This window comes from Mytilus trossulus, chromosome 10 (assembly GCF_036588685.1).
Source record: "Mytilus trossulus isolate FHL-02 chromosome 10, PNRI_Mtr1.1.1.hap1, whole genome shotgun sequence".
NCBI classification, from domain to species: domain Eukaryota; kingdom Metazoa; phylum Mollusca; class Bivalvia; order Mytilida; family Mytilidae; genus Mytilus; species Mytilus trossulus.
In genome coordinates this window covers 26,065,568-26,092,584 of record NC_086382.1, presented here as the reverse complement: position 1 = coordinate 26,092,584, position 27,017 = coordinate 26,065,568, and the positions used below count along the sequence as shown (strand labels likewise).

At 31.8% G+C, this 27,017-nt stretch overlaps 1 protein-coding gene across 2 annotated transcripts; it reads right to left on the bottom strand.

Moving 5' to 3' along the window:
• Positions 1 to 1,775: 1,775 nt before the first annotated feature.
• Positions 1,776 to 26,560, bottom strand: LOC134687112 (zinc finger MYM-type protein 4-like). 2 transcript variants are annotated; one of them, XM_063547112.1, is made up of 19 exons: positions 26,314 to 26,560; positions 24,701 to 24,773; positions 23,037 to 23,708; positions 20,737 to 20,838; positions 19,140 to 20,137; positions 18,345 to 18,378; positions 17,630 to 17,733; positions 15,598 to 16,846; positions 14,828 to 14,962; positions 13,418 to 13,491; positions 12,453 to 12,612; positions 11,319 to 11,500; positions 10,577 to 10,709; positions 8,323 to 8,499; positions 7,529 to 8,005; positions 7,017 to 7,142; positions 6,305 to 6,565; positions 5,287 to 5,395; positions 1,776 to 4,711 (listed from the first exon to the last, which is right to left on the bottom strand). In XM_063547112.1, the coding sequence occupies exons 1-19, from the start codon at positions 26,356 to 26,358 to the stop codon at positions 4,522 to 4,524; spliced, it is 5,301 nt and encodes a 1,766-aa protein (XP_063403182.1). In that variant the 5' UTR covers positions 26,359 to 26,560; the 3' UTR covers positions 1,776 to 4,521. The 2 variants fall into 2 exon arrangements, with proteins under 2 accessions (XP_063403182.1, XP_063403183.1); XM_063547113.1 differs by having other exon boundaries at positions 8,323 to 8,457.
• Positions 26,561 to 27,017: the final 457 nt, after the last annotated feature.

Sequence of the window (27,017 nt, the reverse complement as noted above, 5' to 3'; positions counted from 1 at the left end):
ATCCTCTATCATAGGCAATGTCTTCACCTCTTCTGTCCTAAGCAATGTTTTAACTTCCTCTATCCTTGACAATGTCTTTCCCTTTTCTATCCTAGAAAATGTCTTTGCCTCCTCTATCCTTGGCAATATATTTACCTCCTCTATCCTTGGCAATATATTTACCTCCTCTATCCTTGGCAATATATTTACCTCCTCTATCCTTGGCAATGTCTATACCTCCTCTATTCTTGGCACTGTCTTTACCTCTTCTACCCTAGGCAATGTCTTTACCTCCACTATGCTTGGCAGTTTTACCTCTTCTACCCTAGGCAATGTTTTTATCTCCTCTATCATAGGCAATGCCTTTACCTTTTCTATTCTAGCCAATGTTATACCTTTTCTATCCTAATCAATGTTTTACCTCTGCCATCTTAGGCAATGTCTTGACTCCATTTATCATAGGCAATACCTTTACCTCATCAATTTTGGCAATGTTTTTACCTCTTCTATCTTATGCAATGTTTTTACCTCTTCTATCATATGCAATGTTTTGAACCCTCTATTATAGGCAATGTCTTATTTTATTGGCATTTATCCTAGATAATGTCTTTACCTACTCTATCCTAGGTGTTGTCTTTACCTCCACTACCCTAGATGATGTCATTACCTCATGTATACTAAGTACTAAGTAAAGGTTTCTCCTTGCATCACAGGAGCCTTTGAAATTCTTTTTCAATTTTCAAAATCACCCTGGTCTCTGATGAGCAGTCTTCTGGTAGAGAGATTTAAATTATCCCTCTAAACTAGTATTTAAGTGAAAGGATAGATTAGATAATGTGAACAGGGAATTGCACAAAGAGCAAACCTGGCCAAAGAGCTTTATGGGTCTTCCAATGCAGACAGAAACTTCTGCAACAAAATTTACCAAGTATCTTGAGTGTAAAAACTTCTAAATTACTTCAACATAAATATGTGTCCATAGGACAAGTCGAAAACAAAGTATCACAATTCCAACTTTCCATGTTCAACTATTGGAATATATATTAAACAGTTCCCTTTAAAATAAGCACATGTATAAAGCTTCATGTTGATGTTAACACAAACTCCTTGAACAACATATTTTACCTTGTATGGGACAGACATCTGCCCTTACAAACACATGGATGGAAGACCCTCATACTAGAAAACATAAATCTCCTCTACTATCTTAGTCGGGACATACATTTGTTGTGCAATATATAAAAGCCCAAGCTTCTTGATGTTGATTTAACTGATGAGTTTTTAAACAATTAAATTCATTTGGACGCTTTGATCTAGACCATCGGATAACAAACAGTCTGCAGAAAGAAATATGCCCCCTCCCATAATGAAATATTTTGATTTTATACCACCAAGACAGTTGAATGCTGATTATATTTGTTTTAAACATTAAATAATAAATTTGAAACCAAATTTCGAAAAACATTATGTAAAACCTTCCCGAAAAAAATTATAATAATTATGAGAAATACTCCTCCAGACAAATTACCTGGACTTTCGGCAGCTTAAAAATTTACTGTGGGTTCACTTATATTTTGGTGCACCAAATATCGTGGATGATGCAAAATTTGAATGTTTGTGGATATCTAATTTCATGATTTTGTTAAAGTCTGCATACAAGCCTATAAAGCCTATTCTTTGAACATCTAATTTCATGGTTCACTTGTACCTATGAAACACATGAAATTGCTATTCAACAAATAATAATGAATCTATAGTAACATCTTTGTAGGGGAGAAACATTTGTAAACAAACGATTGTACAAAATTAGTTTTTAATTGTGAAGCAGCAGAATTCTGTAGCAAAAATTACAACTTGTATTTATAACAGATTAGTACATCAATTTTCACAAGTTTCAAGTACAAAAAATGTACATGAATGTAAAAAAAAAAATAATCTAAGTTTGGCATTTTTATACAGTTAACATCCGTAACAAATTTTATGGTTAAATGGTAAATTAAAAAAATGTTTGCATGCAATTTTTATTACAATTGGTGAACAATGAACATAATTATGATATTAAACTACTGCCTATACAGGAAAGACTGCATTCATTTAATAATACGAAAATTTAAAATGAGATTTATTTTTACAAACCCTATCCTGTTTAAGTTTTCACAAATATGAAAAAGCTTGAAATACCAGTATGTGAAATTTTGTTGTTTATTTTTTTTTTACAGGTCAAATCAAATACATTGGGTGTTAACTACATTCAATTTCAACAAGACCTGTCAAAATGATTTTTTCTATTACACAATCCAATTTCATTTTTAGAAGAAGAAAAAAAAAATGCTATGGCAAAAATTAAATTTATTTATGCAAATGTATGCACTGATCATTACAAGTGGTGTAATAATGGTTGAAAGTATAAGAACTGTATTTACTTAACCCTTTTCTCCATAATGACGCCTTTTGATGCAAACCCCTGTACCCCATAATGACGCCTTTTGACGCCTGTGAAGTACCTCAGTTGAAATGCTTTGACTACAAAGTGTCTGCAGTAGACTTAAGAAAATTTGTATCCAATATGAAAAGAAGTTTCATAGAAATATCCGACATAAATTTATTTGGTGAAATATTTGTTTTTTACAATGCATTAATACTTTAAAGCATATTTTCAGTATTTTATTGAAAAATCCTATGCCAATCAAGTATGCAAAAAAAACATTTCTATGGAGGAAAGGGTTAAAGTGCAAATGATTTAAGCTTTTCTAAAGTACACTATTGACTGAAGATTATGTAATAAGTCAATGAAACAGAACAAATTAATCCTCTTTATAAACAATTTAAGTAACAGAGGGTGGAAACAGCTGTCTAATTGACTAACAACTATTTCTAAGCTCAAACCATAAAAATACACATTAGATGGTCGATAATATAAAACTTTGAAAAAATAACCAACAACATTATAAGTACATAGTTGCCTATACTTTTAACAATTCATAACACTATCTACTTTATATATACAAAACAAATACATGAAATATATAACAAATTATATCTTGTTTGATAAATGAAATAAGAAATGTCATTCTATTTAATGGTAAAAATGAGTGATGAAGAAATATCAATTGTACAGACAATGAAAGGATTTTTTTTTATCTTTCTTATATTTTGCAACAAATAAAAAAGTAAAGATAAAAATCCTCTTTCTGTTTTTTGCTTTGGGAAATTCCCATTAAAAGATAGAAAACAAGAATATGTCCATAGTACACAGATGCATCAATCACACACATTTTCTATATTCAGTGGACCTTGAAATTGGGGTCAAACTCTAATTTGGCATTAAAATTAGAAAGAGCATATCACAAGGCCACAATGCCTAATAAGTTTCAAGTTGATAGGACTTCAACTTCATTAAAAACTACAATGACCAAAAATTTCAACCTGAAGTGGGACAGACAGACGAACAAACCAACAGACCAGAAATTATAATGCCCATAAATGGGGCATAAAAACAAATCCTATATTAGAATTAAACAACTTATTATATATAAACATATTATTTAGTAGTTTAGTCAAGTTTTAATCCATTTCTATGTAAAATAAAGGGGATATGTCTGTTGATTAAGTTTTTTGTGACAAACAGACAGAGGGACCGTCTCCTAATACAATTGCTGAGGAGACAATTTGAGGTGTACTTAATGATCACGACACATAAATTCATGGATAAAAATAAAATGCATATCATAATAAAACCTTCATATATACATCAAAACATATATCTACATAATGATCAATAATTGCATCACCTTAAATGTATGATTATGTTGGTGGTTAATACTGGAATAAAAAATGTTTGATATATGGTTTTAACAATATAATATACCCATAAAACTGAAGTCATGAGATAGCAGGGTAATTCCATCTTTCTTTAATTACATGATTGTTGTATTTCCTGCATGGCCCAATAGGGTAAAGACAGATTACTACTAAAAGTGTGTCATTGTAAAACTGAATTTTAAACACTTAGTTTATGCTGTGGATTCATTATTTTTCGTTAATATTCGTGGATTTTTAGGGTGTAGGTGAACCAGGAAATTAAATGTTCAACGAATAACAAATTTTCTATAGGTCTATGTACAGACTTTGGCAAAACCACGAAATTAAATATCCACAAACATGTTAGTTTTCCTTAATCCATGAAAATTGGAACCCACGAAAATAGTTTTCTTATTCTAAGTTTTACAATCAAATTTAATAGTTGCTTTCACTTTAGAAAATGTTTAAAATGCATTAAAATAATCCTTTCAAAAGTTTCACAAATTTAAGAAATAAAACTGACAAAGTCTTATTTAAAATTAAATGTGAACATAATGCTTTTCATGATACAGAAATAACCACCTATTTATGAACAAGTTTGTCAGACTAAAAATGAATACTTTGTACACTTAAAAAAGAAAATCATTGAACCATTACAAAAATTATAAGTACTAGCTATTCTGGCTTGGGTGAAATGTACATGATCAATGTAATAGTATGATCTAAAGTTGAACAATGATATTATGCATAGATGGGTTGTGTATGTATAAATGACTCCTGTATTTCACGGACTAGTAATGTTCTATTTAACATTTTATTCATAGCTTCAGTCTGAAGATTGGATGTTGAATACCAGACAGGACTGTCAGGAACACAAGAACGTTCTGGTACCAGGTAGAATGCATCACTTCTGTTCTTTATACTTTCTGGACTGTAAAATAGCAAATATGTAAAAGTAAATATAAATGGATATGTACTTGAGTACAATTTTTCTGTTAAATTGCAGGCATTGGGGTAATATCAACAAGATTGATAGTGTTTTTTAATATTTTTCTCACTTTATAATACTCTTTTCCTCCAAAACAATAACTCTATTTGGGTTAGTAAAAAGCAAAACTGTCCCAGATACCCTTTAGTCTTTCAGTCTTCCTGACATAACCTCAAAACTGTTGTTTTAGACAAATCGGTATAGTAAGTTTATAATACTAATGAATAGAAAATTCATTTAGCAATGACATATCAAAAAGTTTTAGAAATAAGCTACAGAACCAATTTGTGATCAATGACATAAAAAGAAGATAATTAAACTGACAAAGTTAATTAAAATCACATGAATACCATGCTTAACTTCCCTTAAAAAAAGCTGGCAAAAGTAAATGTTCAGACAACCAATTTCTTTTTAGAAAACATAGCAAAAGATCTGGTTTCCATGAAAACCAGTCATTAAACAATTCTTTGTAACTACTATAGCACAGAATAACTTTACTTAAATGATTAGAATCTTACCATTTAGATAAGTAGAACTCATACAACTTCACAGGGCATCTGAGAGGATTGTCTAAATTCTCTGCCTGCTCATATACTGGCAGTTCTTCTTTCTTCTTCCTGTTGTTTTCTGTAAAATAGAAAAATCGATAGCTTGTTTTTACAAATTGACATAATAATTATATCAAATTTCCATGAAAATGCAATTTTTCTTTTAAAAATCAACAAAATTATTCCCAAAAAGTAAATGAATCTACATTATGTGTTAATTTTATGAATTGGTAGGCGAGATACATGTTATAAATGGATTATGTTGAATTGTCTATTTCTCTTTCACATAGTGACCTATTGAAATTATTATGTAGAAGTTATATTGTTATATACAGTACACAAATGAGAACAAATAATATGTGTATTTGGTTTCCTCCTTAAATAAATATATATCTCCTATATTTTTTTACTGAACATCACATTTTTTTAGTGTCTTATCATTTTAGAACATTTCCAGTATCAATATTCTAACACTAATACTGGAGTTTGATGGAAAAAGTCTGGCAAGCCTAAACTAATTATTTCTCTTGAGATGGTACCTAACAATACAGGGAGATAACTCTGTAAAATCAGATTAACGTTTTAATCACTTTATATTGTTAAAGAAATATTAAGCTTCTCAATAATCAAAATGACGTTTCATCCAATAAAATTTTTCAAAGAAAGTGATTCAGTTAAGTTTTTAAATTTTTATATTTTTTTCACAGTAGTTAATTGGTCAAAGTTTTAAGAAAATTAAATGGGTCAAACAAAGTTTAGTCAAGGTGTTGGGTACCATCTTAAATAAGTGTTCATAAACATTAAATCTACTGTATATTCATTTATTTTTGTGAATACCATTTTTTTAGTCAAATAGACCTATTGAAAATTTTAACCTCTTCAAACCATCGAAGTCCTGATTTCCCAAAACCAATGATATCCACAATAATAATAAAACATCAGTATAGTAATTGCATGTTTAAGAAACAAGTACTACAAAACTACATACCTGATGCAGGTCTCACTGGAGCAGGACAGTAATATCTTAGATACACACTCCTGCCCTGGGTATTCCCTTTACCAACAGGTGTTTTCTTCCAATGTTTCATTATGTGTGTAAACGACAACTTCAAATGATCTTCAGGTGTTTTCAGTTGGAAGAACTTGGTATTGAAATACACTAGTGTATTCAGCAGTACATGTGGCGAGTGGGCACCTAATTGTTTACATTCCCATAAATGTTCTTCTTCAATCCTACACACAATCTGAGCTACAAAACAAAGCAAAATTATTAATAATAATTATAAATAAAGACTTTGAACTTAACAGTCAAAACTCAGATCCTAACATGATTAAATATCTTTAAGATTTTATCTGAATATAATTCAAATTTTGTCATTAACAGTTTTTCTTTATTTTAGAGTAAAAACAATAATAATTGTTCAAAGGAAAATTTAGATCATTCATGTCTCTGAACAATAAAGTTTTGTGTACTGTCAAAGATTACAGTTATTCTCCGAGTCAGCATCTAATGTGAACTCAAAAGATGAAAAAGGACATAAAAAAATACCAAAGCTGCAAGTATACAACCACTTCAAAGAAATTTTGGAAGAACACTAGACAGGAAAAGTGGCTCTAAAGAAAAGCATCGAAGAAAATTTAACATAATCATTGGTTTACTCAAGAAACATCTTTTGAAATAAACTAACAAACTGATATACCTGCTGCATTTAATTTAGGTGTGTATCGCTGTAGAACTTCATTCAGACACTCTGTAAATTTCTCATAGTAAATATCTGTAAAAATGTTGTCTATTCTTTCGTTTTCAAATAAAAACATCTGAATACCTGTAATATTTAAATATTTTTAAAACTATTTGCAAAATAAATTATATAACCAAGAATGCATTTTTTTTAAAAAGTTACTGCTAATTCAACCTATTTTACAAAAATTGTCTTTAAAATTACCATTCAAATTATTAACCTTTACTGTGTCAATTACAATTTTCTATTACTATTGTCAATTTCAATATACAGGTACTTTGATTATTAAGGTTTTTTTCCCTATGGACGGACATGATGACACGAATGCCGTTCAAAGTAACAATTTCCTGTTTTTGGATAATGGATGATATTTTATAACATTTTTATAAAAGTTCTATTGTTATCTATGCAATTTTTCAAATAAGAGTGTATACTCAGTACGTGTCAAATCAGGAAGTAATATCACATACCTATGCAAAGATAATAAATGCTGTCTGGTGCATATTCCTCCCCATTTGGTTTCCGAACTTCCTTAACGAATAAACATAAAGAATAATTTAGCTCATCTGCCGAGCATTGTAACATGTCTGTCTTAAACAGTTTTAACTTTCCAGAACCTTGTTTGGTCACTTTATCTAACTGATTATTTTTCAGAACAACCCAATGTTTCCATGCATTCACACCATATGTATATTTGAGATACATATTTGCATCAGGGGGTGTTTCATTTACTGGTTCAGGTTCAGGCTCCGGAGCAGGTGATTCCTCTGCTTTTAAGACTACAGGTGCTTTCTGTCTTTTTGATCTACGTCTTGCCTGATTACTGCCTGATCTCTTTGTCCCCTTGCCCTTTTGTGACCTAGTTTCTCGGACAGGTGTGTATTCGTCGTCTTCTTCTTCGTCTTCAGTATCCTCTTGTTCTTTTGGTTTTGGCTTCGGTGGGGGTTCTATAATATAAGAACAAAAAATAAGAATATAATTCTATATCTTGAATGAAAGTTCATTTTCAAACCACAACCTATTTTTATAAAGTTATTAACTCAAGATGAAATTGTGTGTATTCATTATTGAACAAAATTCAAAAATATGAGATGAATTTTGAGACTTCCGTAATTAATGCTTTCTCATTTTTTGCCACCCTATCTGCCACAATCTTTGCAATAACTATAGCATTGTAAAAATTTCTAAATTTACAGTATTTAAAAATCCTGTTCTTGCATTCCATATTGTATTATCTAAGCTTGACCTCACATATTTATCATACCTGTACTGACAGGAACAGGTTCAATGGTTTCCTCTAAATCCATGACGGGTTCAGGGGTCATCTCTGTGGCCATTCTGAGTGCCATCTGTAGCATGTCCTCTCCAAGGTCGGCAGGTTTTTCTGGAACTTCAGGTTCTGGAGAATCAGAAGGGGGAGAGATTTTGGGGTCTGCTATTTCTGAAGGAGGAAGTGTACATTTATGCATCTAGCCAAATGAAAAATAGAAGTGTTTGAAAGCACTCATAGGAAAGATTGCCTTCACAATCTCAAAACAACAGATTCAAATTTTTGTTTCAATACATTGTACATGAATATGTAAATTTAATTTTATCACTATCCTATTTAGAATTTTTTTTTTATAAAGGGACATAACTCAAGAACTGTAAAAGTAAAGCTTCCAAAATTTGAACTTATACTGAGTTTGTGTTAATTAGCATTATATATATATATCATATTATCTACAGACAAACGTACAGATCGACAAGGGTTAAACTCAATGCCCCCTTTGCTACAGGGGTTATAAATTTCCAAAGTTATTTTATATAATTTTCTTCTCATATTTTATTTTAAAATTCTGTCATTTGTTTTCATCCTTTACATGCCTAAATAATAATGCCTTTTCTCTTCCTTACAAATTTTTGTCAATTTTTCAAAATTTGTAGATTGAATATAAACTTTGTGACCTACATGTATATTCTATTTAGCATGTACACATTCTGTCAATTTTGTAAAGTACCCCAGCTACTTTCATCAGTGATATATTGTTTATTTCCTTGTACTTCACATCTTTTTGTTGGACATTCCCTTATCCCTTCTTTTTCAAATTTAAATGTATTTCAAAATAGAAATATTTGGACTAAATGTGTGGTTCAATTGAACAAAAAATTCAATGTTATCTAGATCTTGTCTAATAACATTCCTACAAATTCACTATTTTTTTCACATGCCAAATTTGGTAAAAAGCAGGTAATAGTTGATGCATATAATAAACTAGAAATCAGACATGTAAATAAGGGCACTACCTGTACATTTTTGAGATAACAGAAACAAATAAATGCTGATGCAAGCAAGGCAAAATATATGTTTTATAGCTGACTATGCGGTATGGGCTTTGCTCATTGTTGAAGGCCGTACGGTGACCTATAGTTGTTAATGTTTGTGTCATTTTGGTCTTTTGTGGATAGTTGTCTCATTGGCAATCATACCAATCTCCTTCTTATATAGTTTTTCAACTGTGACAACAAAACTAAATCCGGATATGTTCTATACATGAACATCAATTTCTGTTAAAATCAAAGCACCTTACATATTACTTATGTAATTTGACAAAAAAAAAAAATGTGGACAAAGGATCATTTTTGACACTTGGAACCAGTTTGGAAACACATATTACATACCAATAAATCAATGTTCGTTAAAATCTATTTCGAATACAATACTTTATATCAATTTTCATTTGCACTATTAAGATTTGATGTCAGGATTCACTTTTGAATAAATTATTATTCCCATAACGAAATTTTCATCGAAATTCAGGGACAAAAAGGTATTTTTCATAGCTAAGCAATTTTTTACTTCACATTTTTTTCCAACTTCAGAAAAATAAAATTTAGATATTGGGTAAAATTTTTAATACAGCATATCATATCTACATTTCAATTTTTGTTAAAATCCTAGCACAAGGAGATATTTCCAAAATATAGTTTTCACATCAATTGTCATTTTTGTTCATTTTTAAAAATACTTTGTGTAAAGTCAAAACAAGTTCTTTTACAAAATCTGAATATAAAAATTCATTTCTAGGAAAAAATTAGCTAACTGGTAGAATGGGCTATTCCATTAAAATGTATGTGGGAGGGTAGGAAGGGACTTTCCAAATATCCCTACCACCAAGAACCATTTTTTAGATAACTTTGCATAATAATAATAGACGCGTTCTAAAAAAAGACCCATGACCCACATTCAATAATTAAACTTCCCTTCCTACCCTCACACATACCTTTTAATGGAATAGCCCTAAGATATAACATAATATAATTTATATCTAAATATACATTTTGCATGCAAAAACTACTCTAATAGGCTAGATGCATAAGTATACACAGAAACAAGACACACATACTATTCTAACAAATTAGATACATAAATATACACAGAAAACAACATAAACATTAAAGACAAGAAATAGCACAGTGAGATATAATAATATACTGGATCTTTGTATGAGCTTTAGAGACTGGTTTTCTGTTTATACCTTCTACTGGTTCCATTTCTGCCTCATTTTCTGATTCTGAGTCTGATGAGTCTTTTGCCACAGCACTCACTGCCTCTGCCATCATTAAAAGCTCAGCTTCTAAAGGATCGTCAGGTATCTTCTCACGAATTTCCTTAAATCAAAACACAACATTCCAATGCTTTATCTTTAAAATAAATAGATGTAAATGTAAATAATCAAATTACATGAATTGCTTTCTAAATTGAACAATTAATTTGATTTCAGGGTATTTTACCCTTTACTTCTATATGTATTGATAAAGAAGGATCAAATGTATGGTTTGTTGGTGTTGCTTTCAGCTACCTTGAATGTTTTACGGCAGATAATGAAGATGTATGTTTTCTCGTTTCTCATATTCTACATAGATCAGACCTTTGACTTTCCTGTTTGAATGGTTTTACACTAGTCATTTTGGGGCCCTTTATAGCTTGCTGTTTTGTGTGAGCCAAGGGTTTGTGATGAAGGCCTTACTTTCACCTATAATTGTTTACTTTTTACACATTGTGACTTCGATAACGAGTTGTCTCATTTCCACTCATACCACATCTTATTTCTATTTGGTCTCAGGTTGATTTTAGTATTTTTCAAAACATGAAGCTTGACCCTTGCCTTAAAAATTCAAATGTATCGTTCAGAAGGCATATTTTGGGTAATTTATACATCCAATTATTCCACTTAGTACACCATAGAAAAAAAATGCGACCATATCTTTAGTACCTACCTTTATATGTTTCAGAATACTGTTGGTACTTTTCTTGGTGGTTGGTATGAAACATGGTATAGGTATAGGTATGGGGAATGGAAAGGGGATTGGTGTTGGCTGTGAGTACATTGCCATTGGTACTGGCACATAGAAAGGGATCGGAATAGGTATCAGAACATTCTGGGGTTCCATATCTTTATCTGAAAAAAAAATGGAAAAGATTTAACAATGTTTTATTTATTTTCTACATTTTCGTTCACATTTGTCCATTTTTGCATTTTAACAAGGAAATTTAGTTTAAAATAAATTTTACCTTGTTTTTTCATATTTGAAAGTTTCTTTCATGAAATCATAGGAATAACTAAATGAGTAAAAGCTAACACAAACACTAATAAAACACTTACTAGAATATATACTTTGTGGTGTGTTTTTATATCAATCCCCTTCATAAAACTGAACCTTACATTCTTCTTAATAAAAGAATTAATCAATGATCCCTAAATAAATCTACCCATCAAATCATTTTATAGACAGCTTCCTTCAATGTGAAATATTCAAAATGCATCAGAACTCTTGATCCTTGAAATAAACATTCCTCAAACTGAGGCAAGTGGAGGTCTTGAACTTGAACAATGAGATGAGAGATTTTGCTCCATACTGCAGCCATACTAAATTTAAGACAAGAACAGCAATAAATTCACTTTTCCTTTGAATTTTTTTTTCTCTTGTGCTTATTATACTTATGCATGAAGATATTGCAAGAAACTTTTTACAACGATTTAAAGATAATCAGAGGTATAAACAATCTTATAATGATTTGTAAGCCGTTTATCTAGAACCAGATAATTTTGTAAGCCAGTTACTGTGGATTCATTTATTTTCGTGGGTACCAATTTTCGTGGTTTGAGGAAAATTTACATATTCGTGGATATTTAATTTCGTGGTTTTGGCAAATTCTACACTCATTCTTTTAGAAAATTTGTTTTTCATTGAACATTTGAATTCGTGGTTCTCCGGTACCCACGAAATCCACGAAAATTGGTATCCAACGAATATTAATGAATCCACAGTATATAGAACCAAATAATTTTGTTATACTAATGTTCAAAATCATTGCACTTCAAAAATACCAGAAAATTCAAGCAGCCCTACCTGTTTGTGTTTCCTTAGTTTGTGTGTGAGGACGGCATGATGTGGCTTTAGTCTGTACAAATGGTTTACATAGACATGACTTGTTTTTGATTGTTTTTGGTTGGGGTGGTTGGATGATTACTGTCTGAATAGTTTGTGTAGCTTGAGCTGGAACTGTTGTCTGGAAATAAATAAATATTTTAAATAAACTTTAATAAGCAAGACAGACAAAAGATGAGTGTTTTTACAATTTCACCTCATAAAAGGTCACACATTTTTTTTTTTCGTCTTCGGTAATAACACAATTTCATGTTAATGCATAACATTATCAAATCCTCATTCTAAAAGGAAGATTTCAAGAAAATATCATTTTTATCAATTTAGTTTATGAAATTCTTACAATGTCTACACAAATTCTGCTTATCTTGTCTATCATATAGTTTTTTTGACATTTCTTTTTTGAATATCGGGAAATCACAAAGGTCAAAAGATAATAATTAAAAATTAGAAGCATATAAAGTTTGGAACAAATCAAATATCAACAGTCCTAGTAACATTTCTTATTCAAAACAAAATTTACATTATGTATTATCTATTTATAGATTAGGGTCCAGTCATCACAAATTACAATTTCAAAAGAATATTTGAACAGTTGGATCAATGAAATATTCCCCTTCATGTAAAATTTCAAGTAAACCAAAATAAGAGAAAAGCCAACTGCATTCCAGTACAGTACCTTTAGTATAAAGTTCTAGTTTTTACAAAAAGTTTGAATAACCTTTGCTTTTTTTTTTTATTATATATCTGTGAAGTTTATTAAGTATACTTTTTCAATAAGCTTTTCCATGATATGTCTTCTTTAAATACATTTAACCATGATAAGCATTTTGTAATTTAGTAAAAGGTTATAGAGAAATCAAATTAGACATTTAAAATGTAATCTTTCTTTTCACCAAATTATTGCCTTCCCATGATGCAATACTTACCCTGATATTAGTATTCTTATTGTTGATAACCAATGGTACTTGTTGATTTGACTTGAAATTCACTTGTTGGTTGACTAAAAAAAAAAAAAAAACCCAGTGAAATATAAATCAAGCTTTATTAAGTTTTCTAAAAACTACTGGTAAAATGTGTTGTGTATGTAATCAGTCTTGTTTACAACCGCAAAAGCAGAAAAGAGTATCAAAGTATATAAATGAATGAAATGAAAAATCATAACTTATTGAGAATACAAATTTATATTGTATACAATATAAATTTGTATTCTCAATAAGTTATGATTTTTCATTTCATTCATTTTTTTATTATCATGATCACATGTATTAATATTGTAACATATAGGAATTACTTCTTATATATAATAAAAAGCTTTTGCCCTGTATTTTGAAGGAAAATCACTTTTGAACGTTCCAACATCCAAAATGTTTGACTTCTCCTCCTGCTAAATTCAATGTGATGGCAAACTAACCAACAAATAGGATGAAAGCTATGTCTTCAGTTTCACTTAAAATTTTAAAACAATAAAAATATTTTTTGGTAACTCATTACATGGTACATGTAATTTTATAATTTTAATGAATTATAAATTTAAAGGTTTTAAGTTCATAGATAAGATTCTGACATTACTGAGACTTCATAAACACACATTGTAACAATGGCATGTTTTACATTCATCATTGTGCAAACAATTATCTCCCCTTAATCTGCACCAACTCCCATTTAGATTACAATTATTTCCCCTTAATCCGCACCAACTCCCATTTAGATTATCTACCCTTAATCTGCACCAACTCCCATTTAGACTATCTCCCTTTAATCTGCACCAACTCCCATTTAGACTATCTCCCTTTAATCTGCACCAACTCCCATTTAGATTTTAAGTATCTGCAACTGGTAATGTCAAACATACCAAATTTCTGTATTCTCCCTACAGTCGTAAAAAAAACCCAACAGAACTAAATAAATCAACTACTTTGAATAAGCCAAAATAACACTAAGCATGGTTAGTAAATGTTTTCAGACAAAAGATGACAATGAGAACAAGAATGTGTCCATAGTACACGGATGCCCCACTCGCACTATCATTTTCTATGTTCAGTAGACCGTGAAATTGGGGTCAAAACTTTAATTTGAATTAAAATTAGAAAGATCATATCAATGGGAACATGTGTACTAAGTTTCAAGTTGATTGGACTTCAACTTCTTTAAAAACTACCTTGAAGCGAAAGGACACACGGATGCACAGACAGACGAACGGAGGCACAGACCAGAAAACATAATGTCCCTCTACTATCATAGGTGGGGCATAAAAATTTAAGGACAGACAAATGTCAATGAATGGTTATTACCCACACTCTTTAAAATCTTAAAGTTCATCCATAAAGATACATTACCTTGAGGTGCGAGAGAGACTACATTTGATATTATTGGTATCTGATTCATATTTGGATTGGTTGGTCTGTTCTGTAATGGTGGTCGAATCATATTTTGTGGTGCTACAGACCTAATTGCAGTTTGTGGATTGGCAGCTGAAATAAATAAATTTGGATTCATATTTTGAAAGATGGAAATGTGAGTTCAGCAATACTTGACTGTTATGATAAGCATTTTATCAAAATAATATTTTTAATTTGATTCTATGATAAGCATTTTATCAAAAGAATACTTTAAGAATAGAGTTCATAACTGCCCTACATTTGTATAGCAAGGCAAATTTTCTACCCATACTTTTATTATTGTTAATGAGACAACTACTCATCCCAGTTGGGAGATGAAGATGTTAACATTTACAAGCCAACCTAAATTTGTACTTTTCTTCAAAATGCATGAAATACTTCTTTTTCTGTCAGATTTTGGTGTAGGTATATATCTAAACAGATTAATTCTTAAGTATATTTCTACCTCAGTGCAAGTTTGAAATAATCAAACAATCCAGCTATTACTCTATTCCTGCAGGTTGAACCACATTTAACTAATTGTCTGTAAATCTGATGGATGATCAAATTTGAAAATACATTTTTTTAAATGGATGTTTTTATCTTTTATTGAAAGAAAATTTCAAAGCAATCGCAAAATAAATGATTTTTTTCAAAGAGATTAACTTGAAACTGTCTTACTAATTGAACTGATTTACATACTGTTAACTATAACCATGGTAACTCACGTTTATGCTGCACTGGCTGGGGTGGCCTAGTTGTTGATCTGGTCTGTATCCCCCCAGGTTTTGGACCAGTTGTTGCTGTCCCCGAGGGTGCAGCATTAGAGGTAAACTGTGATTGAAATTTCATGACACAATTATAAGAACAAAAGTTCCGAACAGAAGCATCACTCATGGTCAGATGGTACTGCGCCGGAACATATCTTTTACACTGGTCACATAGCACAGCTTGATTCGAAGTAGCCTGGAGATTCACACGATACAAGGACAGACAATTCAGTGAACAAAATAACTGGTACTTGTTATTAGCATCAACTCGCTCAATCATGTCAAAGTTACTTTTCTTACAGTTACACCATGAACACGAGACCCCTTTTTTGTTTAATGTTTTAAATGTATTTACACACATGAAACTGCAGAAGCGTTTTTGCTGCCCTTCAAACTGAATATACTGAGGATGCATCCCTTCATTGTAACAATAAATGCCACAATTGTCACAAGTGTTCATTGTCAACTTGTTGGCATACTGGAATGCTGAGAAACATGGATCCCCACAGAGATAATTGGTTTTCCCTTCCAGCTGAACCTGATGTTTCATGGTATTGACATTTGAACAGACAGAACAAGTATGTGTTCCTTTAGGAGCAGGACCACTTTTCTTCCCAGGGTCAACACCAGTGATTTCAATGTCACGGTTATTTTTCTCTTCGTACTTTTGTAGACAGCTTTGGCTGCAGAAATCTTTAAATGAACTATCAGGACCTGCTGGGGCTACAAAGGCATCTGAACTTTTAGTAATGTCTTTTTGACAACATTCACAAAGTTTTTGCTTTTTCAGGAAATCATTGTAACAACCCTGTGAACAAAACTGCCTGATCTGGTTTCCAAACTTGAAACAAAATTTTCCTTTAGTGGCTTGCTGTATAACATTTGAACAGCTTGAACATGATGTATTTAGACTACTTTGGAATTTGCCAAGACAGTCCTCACCACAAAAATCCATACCCTGCCAATTCAGAAATGGTTTTGCTGTTGAGGCATTTATGTTCATAACTTGACAAACTTGACAGGTTTTGAATTGTCCATGTTGGTTGTTTGCTGGAGCTGCTGTTTTGGGTTCCTGTGGGGGCGGCTGTGGTGGTGTTGACGATCGTAAATATGTTGTAGGGTTGGATCGGAATCGTTTAAAACAGTCATCATCACATAGATGTTTGATGTCACCATTCCTAACAATGTTATATTTACATTTTCCAACCTGAAAAACAAATATATATTTGTCATATCAATAAAATACCTTCACAAGAGCTGTCAGAATTGACAGCAAACAGAATTTTTTAATATTTATTCATGCCTTGACATTTTTCAGTATCACAAGGATCATTACTCCTGGTCAATAAAAGTGACAACCATCAATACTGAACTTGACCTCCATTTTGTATTCAGTAACAACATGTAACAATTTGAATAACTTGAGTTGAATAGTTCACACGTACATGCAAAGACATTGTTTGGCAGCCATCCAAAAACCAGATTCTAGCCACCAAACTAAACTACTCTATTGGTTTGGATACATTAAAACATTTTCTTTGCAAGTAAATTTGTTTGATTTTGATTATAACAGTTATCACATTGATAGGAATTGAAATAAAATCTTGTTATTAGTAAACAATAAACAAAATGTATATAAATTATATAATATAGAAATTTAAAAAAAATTTCATTGAGCTTACTGTAAATTAAGTAAGGAATAAAACTATGGCAAGTTGAAGTTGATATTGATTGTGTAAAAAAACTACAATTTTTACAAAAATAACAATTTTAAACTAATGAAAAACAATATTTTTTTTAGGATTTCCAAAGTAAAAAATATTATCAAATAGACCATAAATATGTAATTAAATTTCTTAACAATGTGATTTAAATAAATTATAAAATATCTGGAAATTTTTATTTTGGAATCTGATGTATATCATGTTTATGCTTTTTGTATGGCTCTGAAATGTGTATGCCTCTCTTATTTTCACTAATTGAGTCCTACCTTTTTACACACAATACACGTCTGTATTTTACTCTTTGGAGATTTATTATCTGTTCTAACTTCAGGCTTGACTTCTTGTTTTACAGGCACGGCTGGCTTAACATCTGAAAAAGTCATATTAAAAATTATACTTAATATTTTCACAATTACCTTGAAATTCTGCTATAAATGACATTTCCTAAAGGGTGTACTCAAAGAGTTTGACATAGCAATGATAAGAATAAATGATTTTCTTCATGATACAAAAAGCCAACAGTAGAAATGATTAATCTGTTTGAAATCTCTGGAAAATCTTCATACAGATATATGTGTCTCAGATATTTGAATGCTGGTTCTTAATATTGCAATACTCACCCAGTCTCATTATTCACAAAATAATCAAAACCTTCCAATAATTTCAGAATTCATAGCATTCATTTGCTTATTTGATTAAAAAAAAAACATCTAATTTATATATGGTGAACCAACACCTGAAGTGGTAATAGTGAAACTGGGGAATAGTTGGTGAATATATATATATATTCACATGTGTCTTTCATTAGTTAAGTACATTAAACAACAAGAAAGACAGCAACACCCATCAATTACCACATGTTAAAGAGTTTATTCTGGTGGACACAGTTAGCCATCAAGCCTGGTGTCATCAGGGAAAAAAATAATATCATACAAATGAAGAAAATATTTCTGAATTTAGATAGTTTGCATTTGTATTTACCTTTCTTCGCCTCTACTTTAACCTTTTCTGATTCCTACAAAGATAGACAATACAATAGTGTTTATCATTTGCATATTTCAGTATCATGATTTTGAAATGGTAAGGCGAAATGTAATCAAAGGCTAAATTTTGTGGTAACAAAATACCTAATACATGTAGAATGAAGTCAAATATGAAAATATACATAAATACACAGTAATAACTTTTACCATCTTTAATACACAGTTAACAAAACTTTTTTTATCCAGCAGAAAAATGTATTTAACAGCTCTGTAATGACAGTTGTTTAGAAAGAAAATGTGAGTAAATGGTTTTTAGTGGGAGTTTTGTTGTTGTTTTTCAGCACTTTCTACCTTCCAATGTATCGAAATCTAAATTGTAGTGTAACACTTTCTACGAGGCATAAACAAACACCTTTCATACTTTGATTTAAAAGCCTTTTGACTAACACATAGGTTTTGCTGAAGAAACTTCAAAATCTGAGGTCCTTTGAACAATAATTAATCATGCAGTACTGCTAATACATTGAATTTCCTCAACACAATGAGAGACTAGGAAGTTTGGTAGCTACCATAATTTAATTAACACCAAAATTGTAATACACATGTGTTAAATGAGCTTTTTCCATAAAGCTATAAACTTTCCTCTTTATAAAACTACTAATGATTTAATTGACATTTCTTAATGGATCATGAAAATTATTGTCTCATAGACTGCTGAGAAGAGCCTACTTTAAAAAGCTCTGAGCATTATCCAAGCAAGCTTCCTGGTAAGAATACATCTATATCCCCTTACCTTAACACTGGATATATCAGTTCCACCACTAACTGAAGCTATCTGTATTCCACTCGTTCCATCAGTTTTCTCTGTCTTAACCTCTTTCTCAGTATCACTATCTAAATCTATGATGTCTATCTCTTCTTCTTTGGGTTTTTCCACAATTTGTACATCATCAGTATCTGTCTTACTCTCAGCAACTTCTTCTTTGTCATTTTTATTTTCTGTAGTTAAAGTCTCTTCTGGCTGATCTGTCTTTTCTTTAGTGGTATTAACAGCTACCTTTGATTCAGCTTCATCTTTCTCTCCCTCTTTATTGGCAGTAACAGCCTTCTCCTGTGTTGTTTCTTTCTCTCCACTTTCTTTTTCTCCTTCAGAAGCAGCAATATACACTTCTTTTCCATTCTCTTTTTCTCCACTGTCTTTTTCCAAGTCAACAATACTTTCAACTTGAGTAATTTTAAGTCCCCCATCACTGTCGACTGCTGCTTCGTGAACTGTTGAATCCTCAGGCTGACTAACATCGGTTTCTTTCTCTTTGTCTACGTTTTCACCAACTTCTGTTTTCTCCTTATCCTCCAAGATTTCCATTGAAACATCAGCCTCACTTTCATTTTTGTTCTTATCTTCTATATTTTCTTTCTCCTCACTTCCTACCATATCTACATCTTTTTCTAGTTCTTCATTCTCCATCACTGCTTCAATTGGTTCATCAGCTTTTTCCATGTCAACATTTTCCACTCCACTTTCACTTTGAACCATTTCACCTGTATCAAGATTTATCTCCCCTGCATCATTTCCTGTTTCCATGGTTGAAGCATCTTCTGGTTCAGCCTCCATTTCAGTATTTAACAGACAATCTTCCTGATCATTGGTAGTTGTGATATCATCATCATTTATATCAGTATTCAGTACAATATCTTCAGTGTCATCTTTACAAACTTCCATGACATCATCTTTTTCTCCAGATTGACTTATTTCATCTTTTGTTTCCATGTCACTTTGGTTTTCAGTTTCTGAATTATAAAAAATATGTTTCATAAAACCATGTTTGTAACACACAACATGATACATTCATCTCAAATTACAATGTTGTTTGTCCGAACATAATTTCTACTGTTTGTCGGGCTTAAAATGTACATGAATAAGATAACTCTCAGATCTGTACTTAGTATCTTTTTGTAGTTGGGATGTACAAGTACCCAGTAACGTCCACATGTTTTTCTTATATGTTTTTTTTTATTTGTATCCATCTTTTAGTTTTTGTACATTATTAAGGCCATGAAGTTTTCTCAGTTGAATTGTTTTACATTGGATATTACGAGGTATTTCATAGCTAACTATGCAGTATGGGCTTTGCTCATTGTTAAAGGAGGTACAGTGACCTATAGCTGTTAATTTTTATTTTATTTGGTCTCTTGTGCAGAGTTGTCTCATTGGCAATAATACAACATCTTCTTTTGTATACAATAAAATTTTAGACATTTTTATACAAAAAGGCTGCCTTTTTGCACGTGTGTGACCTTTTTTTTTTCAATTTCTATGTGAATCCTTCAATGTTAATCATGGCAAGGCAAAATAGTTATTCTTAACTAACTCAAAGTATGATAAATACCTGTATCTAACTGTTTAATATCTTCAATGACATCTCTGGCTTCTGCTATTACGTCTTTATCATCCTCCTGTGATAACAATTTATTCTGATCCGAGGAGGCAGCTGAAAAACACAAAGTTAATGCATGTATGTGGAATAAGAAATACATAAGGCTTAAATTAAAATATTGTTTGTTTGCAGTTTACCGACCGACCCTCGAAAATCCTCCCGACTGTGAAAATTTTATTGCTTTAAATTTGAAGAATTTTTTTTTAATACCTCTATTGACGCGTTCCGGAACTTTGGGTCCTTTCCGGAAATTATTTAAAGTCTGGGTCAATTACGCATTTCAAGTTCCGTTTTTCTTAGCTTCCCTTCAAGCGTTCATGTGACCATTTAATGATAAAGCACATGGAAATTGTTTACCTGTATCCATGAAGTCACGGAGGAGTACTTTACGCTGTCGTCTCGTGTCAATTTTAAGACAAATAACAAACAAAAAAGTTTATTAGTAAACTGTTTATACAGATTCAGGCACATGTAATGATGTGTGATGATATCATTGACGGTGATGCAGTGGATATTCATAACTCACACGATAACCATTCTGTCTCAAACAAATCGGGTTCAGAATCTGTGGAGCCTGACTTTATGGAACCAATTTAAGTAGTTGAATAATTCAACAGCAGCTTGAAGTTTAGCGTATCTTCTACAAATCGTTGTGAAGACGACAAAGATGAAACTACTCCTCCGTGACTTAAATCTTCATGGATATCTGTAAACCGGCCTTTACGGAGGAAGGGCTCATTTGAAATGTTAATGGATATATAGATCATGCCAAATCAATAAGAAGCAACCCTAACTACACAAAGATGTAGAGAACATGAATGGTTAGCTTGAAAAATAAATATACTCTCTCTATATTAAATCTATCTTCGATTGCAATGAGTATGCTCCTTTAGGATAAGGGGGGCTGCCCCACTAATTGCAATTATTCTCTTTCTTGCAATATTAAATATACCCAAACTGTGTGGCCTGTGTGAATTCAATTAGAACATGTCCTTCGGAGCTGTGCTGCCAATTTTATTTATGCATTAAAAACATTTCAGTACAGACTATTTACTTTTAATGGGGTGCTATGGAGTTCACCCCAAACTTTCAATTGAGGAAGATTCAATGGTTATTTTTTTTTTTTATTAAAAATACACTCTTTAATAATTGTCCTATAAATCTATAATATATACATTTTTCTGATGAAAAGACTAGTACTCTACTCATGAAAACATTCTAGTCAAGAAGCATACATGTCTGAATATATTTCTTTTAAAAACAGTTCTAGTCATAATGACATTCCTTGTTTATAAGTGTTCCAGTATTTAATAATTATACCATATTCTATGTCATAAATTGAATAATGACACTAGTTTTGGTTAAAAAGTTTTTTATCTGAATGCCTGTTCATTTGATGTTGGTTTTCAGCATGTCCAGTGTTTGTTGTTTTTTTTTTCACAAGAAACTTGGTTTAGTGTAACTGCTTTTTTAAACTGTATTTTGGCTGATAAAATAAAATATTTTTCCTACCTACCGACCCTTCAGTCTGAAGGTACAGTCGGAAAACTGCAAACAAACATATTTTTAAGGTTGGCCTAATAGTCATTGCCCAGCTTAGGTTATTTTCTGTCACATTTTAAAATTTCCAAATGACAGTTTGATTATTTTCTGTCACTTTTTAAAATTTCCAAATGACAGTTTGGCAAGTGATTATCTCCCTTTTCCTTAAAATATGGTATAATTTAATAAGTGATAATGCTGTATTCTACTAATATTGCAAATTGCTTTTTCAAAATTTTATCTGGTGGAAAAACACAGCTGTTGTCAACATGTCAAAATTCTGAGTCTTTACACTGCAATGGTATTCAAAATATTACCCAGGGACCAATACAGATGTATGTTTTGTTGTTTGCAAGCATGATGTCACAAAAATGTTGATAGATTTTCCATACTCTCTTAGAGCACATGTATCTTATAAAATTCTTATTTGACTGATCATGTTTTTTATAGTTTTTTTTATTTTGTCCATGGTCTTGTGTGTTCCATGACAAAAATATCAGACATCTTGAATGAAGGTTGTAACTTGTTCAAAGTATGTGGTACCGTATGTTTAATAAAATTGAGAATGGAAATTGGGAATGTATCAAAGAGACAACAACTCAACCATAGAAAAAACAACAGCAGAAGGTCACCAACAGGTCTTCAATGTAACAAGAAATTCCCACATTTTTAAACATAAGATGTAATATGATTTAATGAGTTATTCTTACGCAAGTCTGACTCATCATTTAGATCCAAAACATCATAATCCTCCTGCTCTGTACTTGGCTCATTTCTACCAGAAACTTCGGGAACTTGTTCATGCTCTCCAGACATCCCTGTTTGTTCTGGTTCCACTGACTTGGTATCTTCTATAAGATTTTCCTCCACCAGGTCAGATGTTTGCTCAGTAGTCTCAATAATTTCAGATATTTCTTTTGTTTGTGAAACTTGTACACTTTCCTCAGGTAAGTCAGTAACTTGCCCGCCACATTCTGGCCCATCAGAGGTGACCATTCCATCTGTCTGATCATTCTTTAAGTCATCCCCATTATCTTCCATTAAATCTAGCACATCATCATCATCATCTGGTTGACGACTTGTGTCTCCAAGTTGTATTGGCATGACATCAGAGGAGTCTCCCACTTCCAAACTAACAGTTGTCTCCTCCTCAACCTCCCCCTCTCCTGATGCCTGAACCACACTTGGTCCATTGTCTGTTGTTTCAGCCAAGCTGTTTAATGCATCCCCAGATGAACCATCTCCAGTTTCGTCTGTCAATCTATTTCCTGTCTCTCCACTTACACTTGTACCTGTCTCTCCACTATCACCTGTTAATTTTTCTGCGGTAATGTTATCACCAACTTCTCCATTTATCCTTTGATTTTCTTCAACATTGAGATCTACAAAAAAACAGCCACTAATAACCTTTTTTATAGATTATTGAAAAAAATCTTTCACCATATCTTTCAAGAATAACATGCTGCATTTGGATTTATAAATCATTACAAAGAAAATATATAAAAGCAGTTACTGTTGGCATTTATAGACCTGTGCAGGTCTACTGTGACTAAAATTTGACTGCTATCATATTGTTTATGTCGAACTGAGGCTAATAAGGAACTGAAAAGTAACTCTTCCATCAAACTTATTTTGACTAGTGCAGTCTGCACCAAAAATCTTTTCCAACTACTTATCCAGAGACTAACATTTTAACATTTTTATTACAAGTCTGGGGAATCAGTCTAGTGGCTAAAGGCACAGACTGACTAGTAGAGTCTAATCATGTTTAGACATATTTTGTTATGAGTTCTGACTGTCTAAGATGAGTCCAATGCATACATGTATATAACTCATACATATTGATTTAAAGTGGTCACATTTACAGGCCCTTCTAAACATGCAGCTTTTCTAAATGATTGCAATATACATTGTATACGAGTCAAAACAAAGAAAATGCCATTTGACACCAGCTCAATTAGAAATTGTAAAGAGTAAAAAAGGAAAATAGCCTTTTGAAAATAAGACAATAATGATGACAAATGTTGTGCACAGCCTTTTCTTCTATACCAGAATTCATTGAAAACAATTTGATGTAGATTTCCTAGGCAAAACATAGTTCAGTTTCCTGTCTCCCAAAATTTACCTCCCCTAAATTGCAATGCCTAACCCTAAAATTTTTTAGACATTTGTAGTTAAGCAGCATTTAAGTCTAGAACCTTTTTGTTTTCAAAACAAAATTAATTAACCAGCTGCTTAACCTGCTTTCCCTATTTCAAACTGCCTGGAGGCAGGCCACATGTATATCTTGTTTGGCCTAATAAAATTAAACCAATTAAAGAAATAAGTGAGAAAAAAAATCATAATATCATAATCTATTGAGCATAAAGGTTACCTTTGGACACCAAACAGTTTTCCTGATCTCCATTTAATTCTGTTGAAACAGGATCCTGTTTTGCGTTGGTTTCCTGAAAGAAAATAACATACATAATTGATAAACATACATTCTTTATATAAATAAGGCTGCTATTTTTCTCGTTTTAATTGTTTTACATTGTTATATCTGGGCCTTTTAAATCTGACTATCCGGTATGGACTTTGCTCATTGTTGAAAATGGTACAGTGACCTATAGTTGTTAATGTCTGTGTCATTTTGGTCTCTTGTGGACAGTTGTCTCATTGGCAATCATACCACATCTTCTTTTTTATATGTTTTATCAAAATTATTATACATATGATGAGAATTAAATTTTACAGCAGGATAACCTTGAATGCATATATCTACATGCAAGAATATTGGTGAATTTACAGAAATAGATGGTTCAACCTTCTACTTACATGACTTATTCTTCATTAATCATGTTAATTGATAATAAAATTTACTTTAAATTGTGATGTCAACTTTAATGGGAACTTCTATGATTTACATAAATTGGACAAATTTGCATGCAAATTGTAAATAATCTACGATCACAGTGATTCTATATTTGGAATAAAAGCATAAATTTCGTTTTATATTTTTTCAACTTGGCATATTTTTTTTGGAGACTGAGCTGTCTTTTTTAAAACAGGTTGTTTAGTCACTTTAGAATTGTGGACAAAATTGCTCTTTAAAAATTTCAATTAGGGAGCCTCCATGGGGGGAATCCCCACAAATAGTGACAGTTAGCAGGTATAAGTAACACAACCTGTTCTGTTTTCAAAAAAGACAACCATAATGAAAGCGAATGTTGTGTGACGTCAATAGTTCAAGAGGTCAACCGGGACAGATTAGCAAAAGGTGTATTTATTGACGTTGCACAACAATCGCTTTCATTATGGTGTCACATATTTTCTATTGGGACTTTAAAAAAAATATGGGTAACCTTTGCAATGTCCAGTGGCAGACAAAGAGATAAGGTGTTTTATGGTAAGCAGATCCATAGCTGCAAAAACGTAGCTCTTAAGGTCCTTTTGATGATTTTTGATATTTGCGGACAATAAAAAAAATTAATTCAAAGGATAATAGAGCTACGTTTTCGCAGCTAGCAGATCCAATGCTAGTTCAAATATTTATGACGTGCAAAACTATTTTAATTTTTTCTTGGACGCCTTCCTCAGTCTGTTGGTGGAAGGCGTCCCAGAGAAAATTTATAGCCTTGCAAGATGTGATAATTATTTGGACTTGGTGCAGTAGTCCACTTCTTTTTTTTTATTTATCACAACACCGGCAGGAACTTTTTGTCTGTCAATTTTTCACTTGAAACTGTGTTGAAACAACATAATGGAATAAGTTTAAAGTGTTCTTTTTTTTAATGCAGCACCTGTTAATCTTTTGTTTATTTTCTGAATTTCTAATTATATATGCCGCGCTGGAGTTGTCGCCCTTTAACGATTTCGAAAATGCACGCTGTCCGCTTTGATTCCACCTGGACACACAGAAAAGTGTAATCAAACATTCAAATAGACCTTCTTGAAATAATGTGGACTAATTATTAAGCTTAATTAAAGAAAATTATATTACAAAACCTCTATTATGTCCTGGGACAATAGCTCTCCGCTCTCTTCATCCATCTCCACGCCGCTCCTGGTCGCGGTTTTTTATGCACTTCCGGTTTAAAAATCAAATTTCTTCTTTTTTATGGTTTTAAAGTACTTTTCATTACATGTTGTGATTTCAACTTGTTAATATTTTCACTCTATTCGCATCTCAAAGTGCGGTAACTCAATTAAATGATGAATGGCTGGCGAATAGCCTCATTTTCGAAATCGAACCAAAACAAATGCGTTTGCTTGCGACCTGCCCTTTAAATCGAAAAAAATATCAAGAGTTACTTCCCCATAATTTGATAATACCATTTTCAAGATTTTCTCTGGGTCTTCACAAATAATATTACTCCCAGATGCTTTTATTAAAGAATTAGTTTGTTCATGCATTTTAAACCATTTCATCAACACGGTTAGCAAATATTTAATAGAAAACTGAATGATTATATGAAAAATTACCATTTAGTTACCGGTGTTATATAGTCATTCTTCCCCCATGCCAGTTTTTCCCCCGGGGGAAAGACTGGCATGAGCCAATCTTTCCCCTGGGGAAATTTTGGACCATTGTGATTCTTCCCCTGCGGAAAGTTGACAATACGTATACATATAGTAACTTTTCCCCCATGCCAATCTTTCCCCCATCATAGATTTCACTATGTTTATATAGAGTCTGGAAATTAAACCGA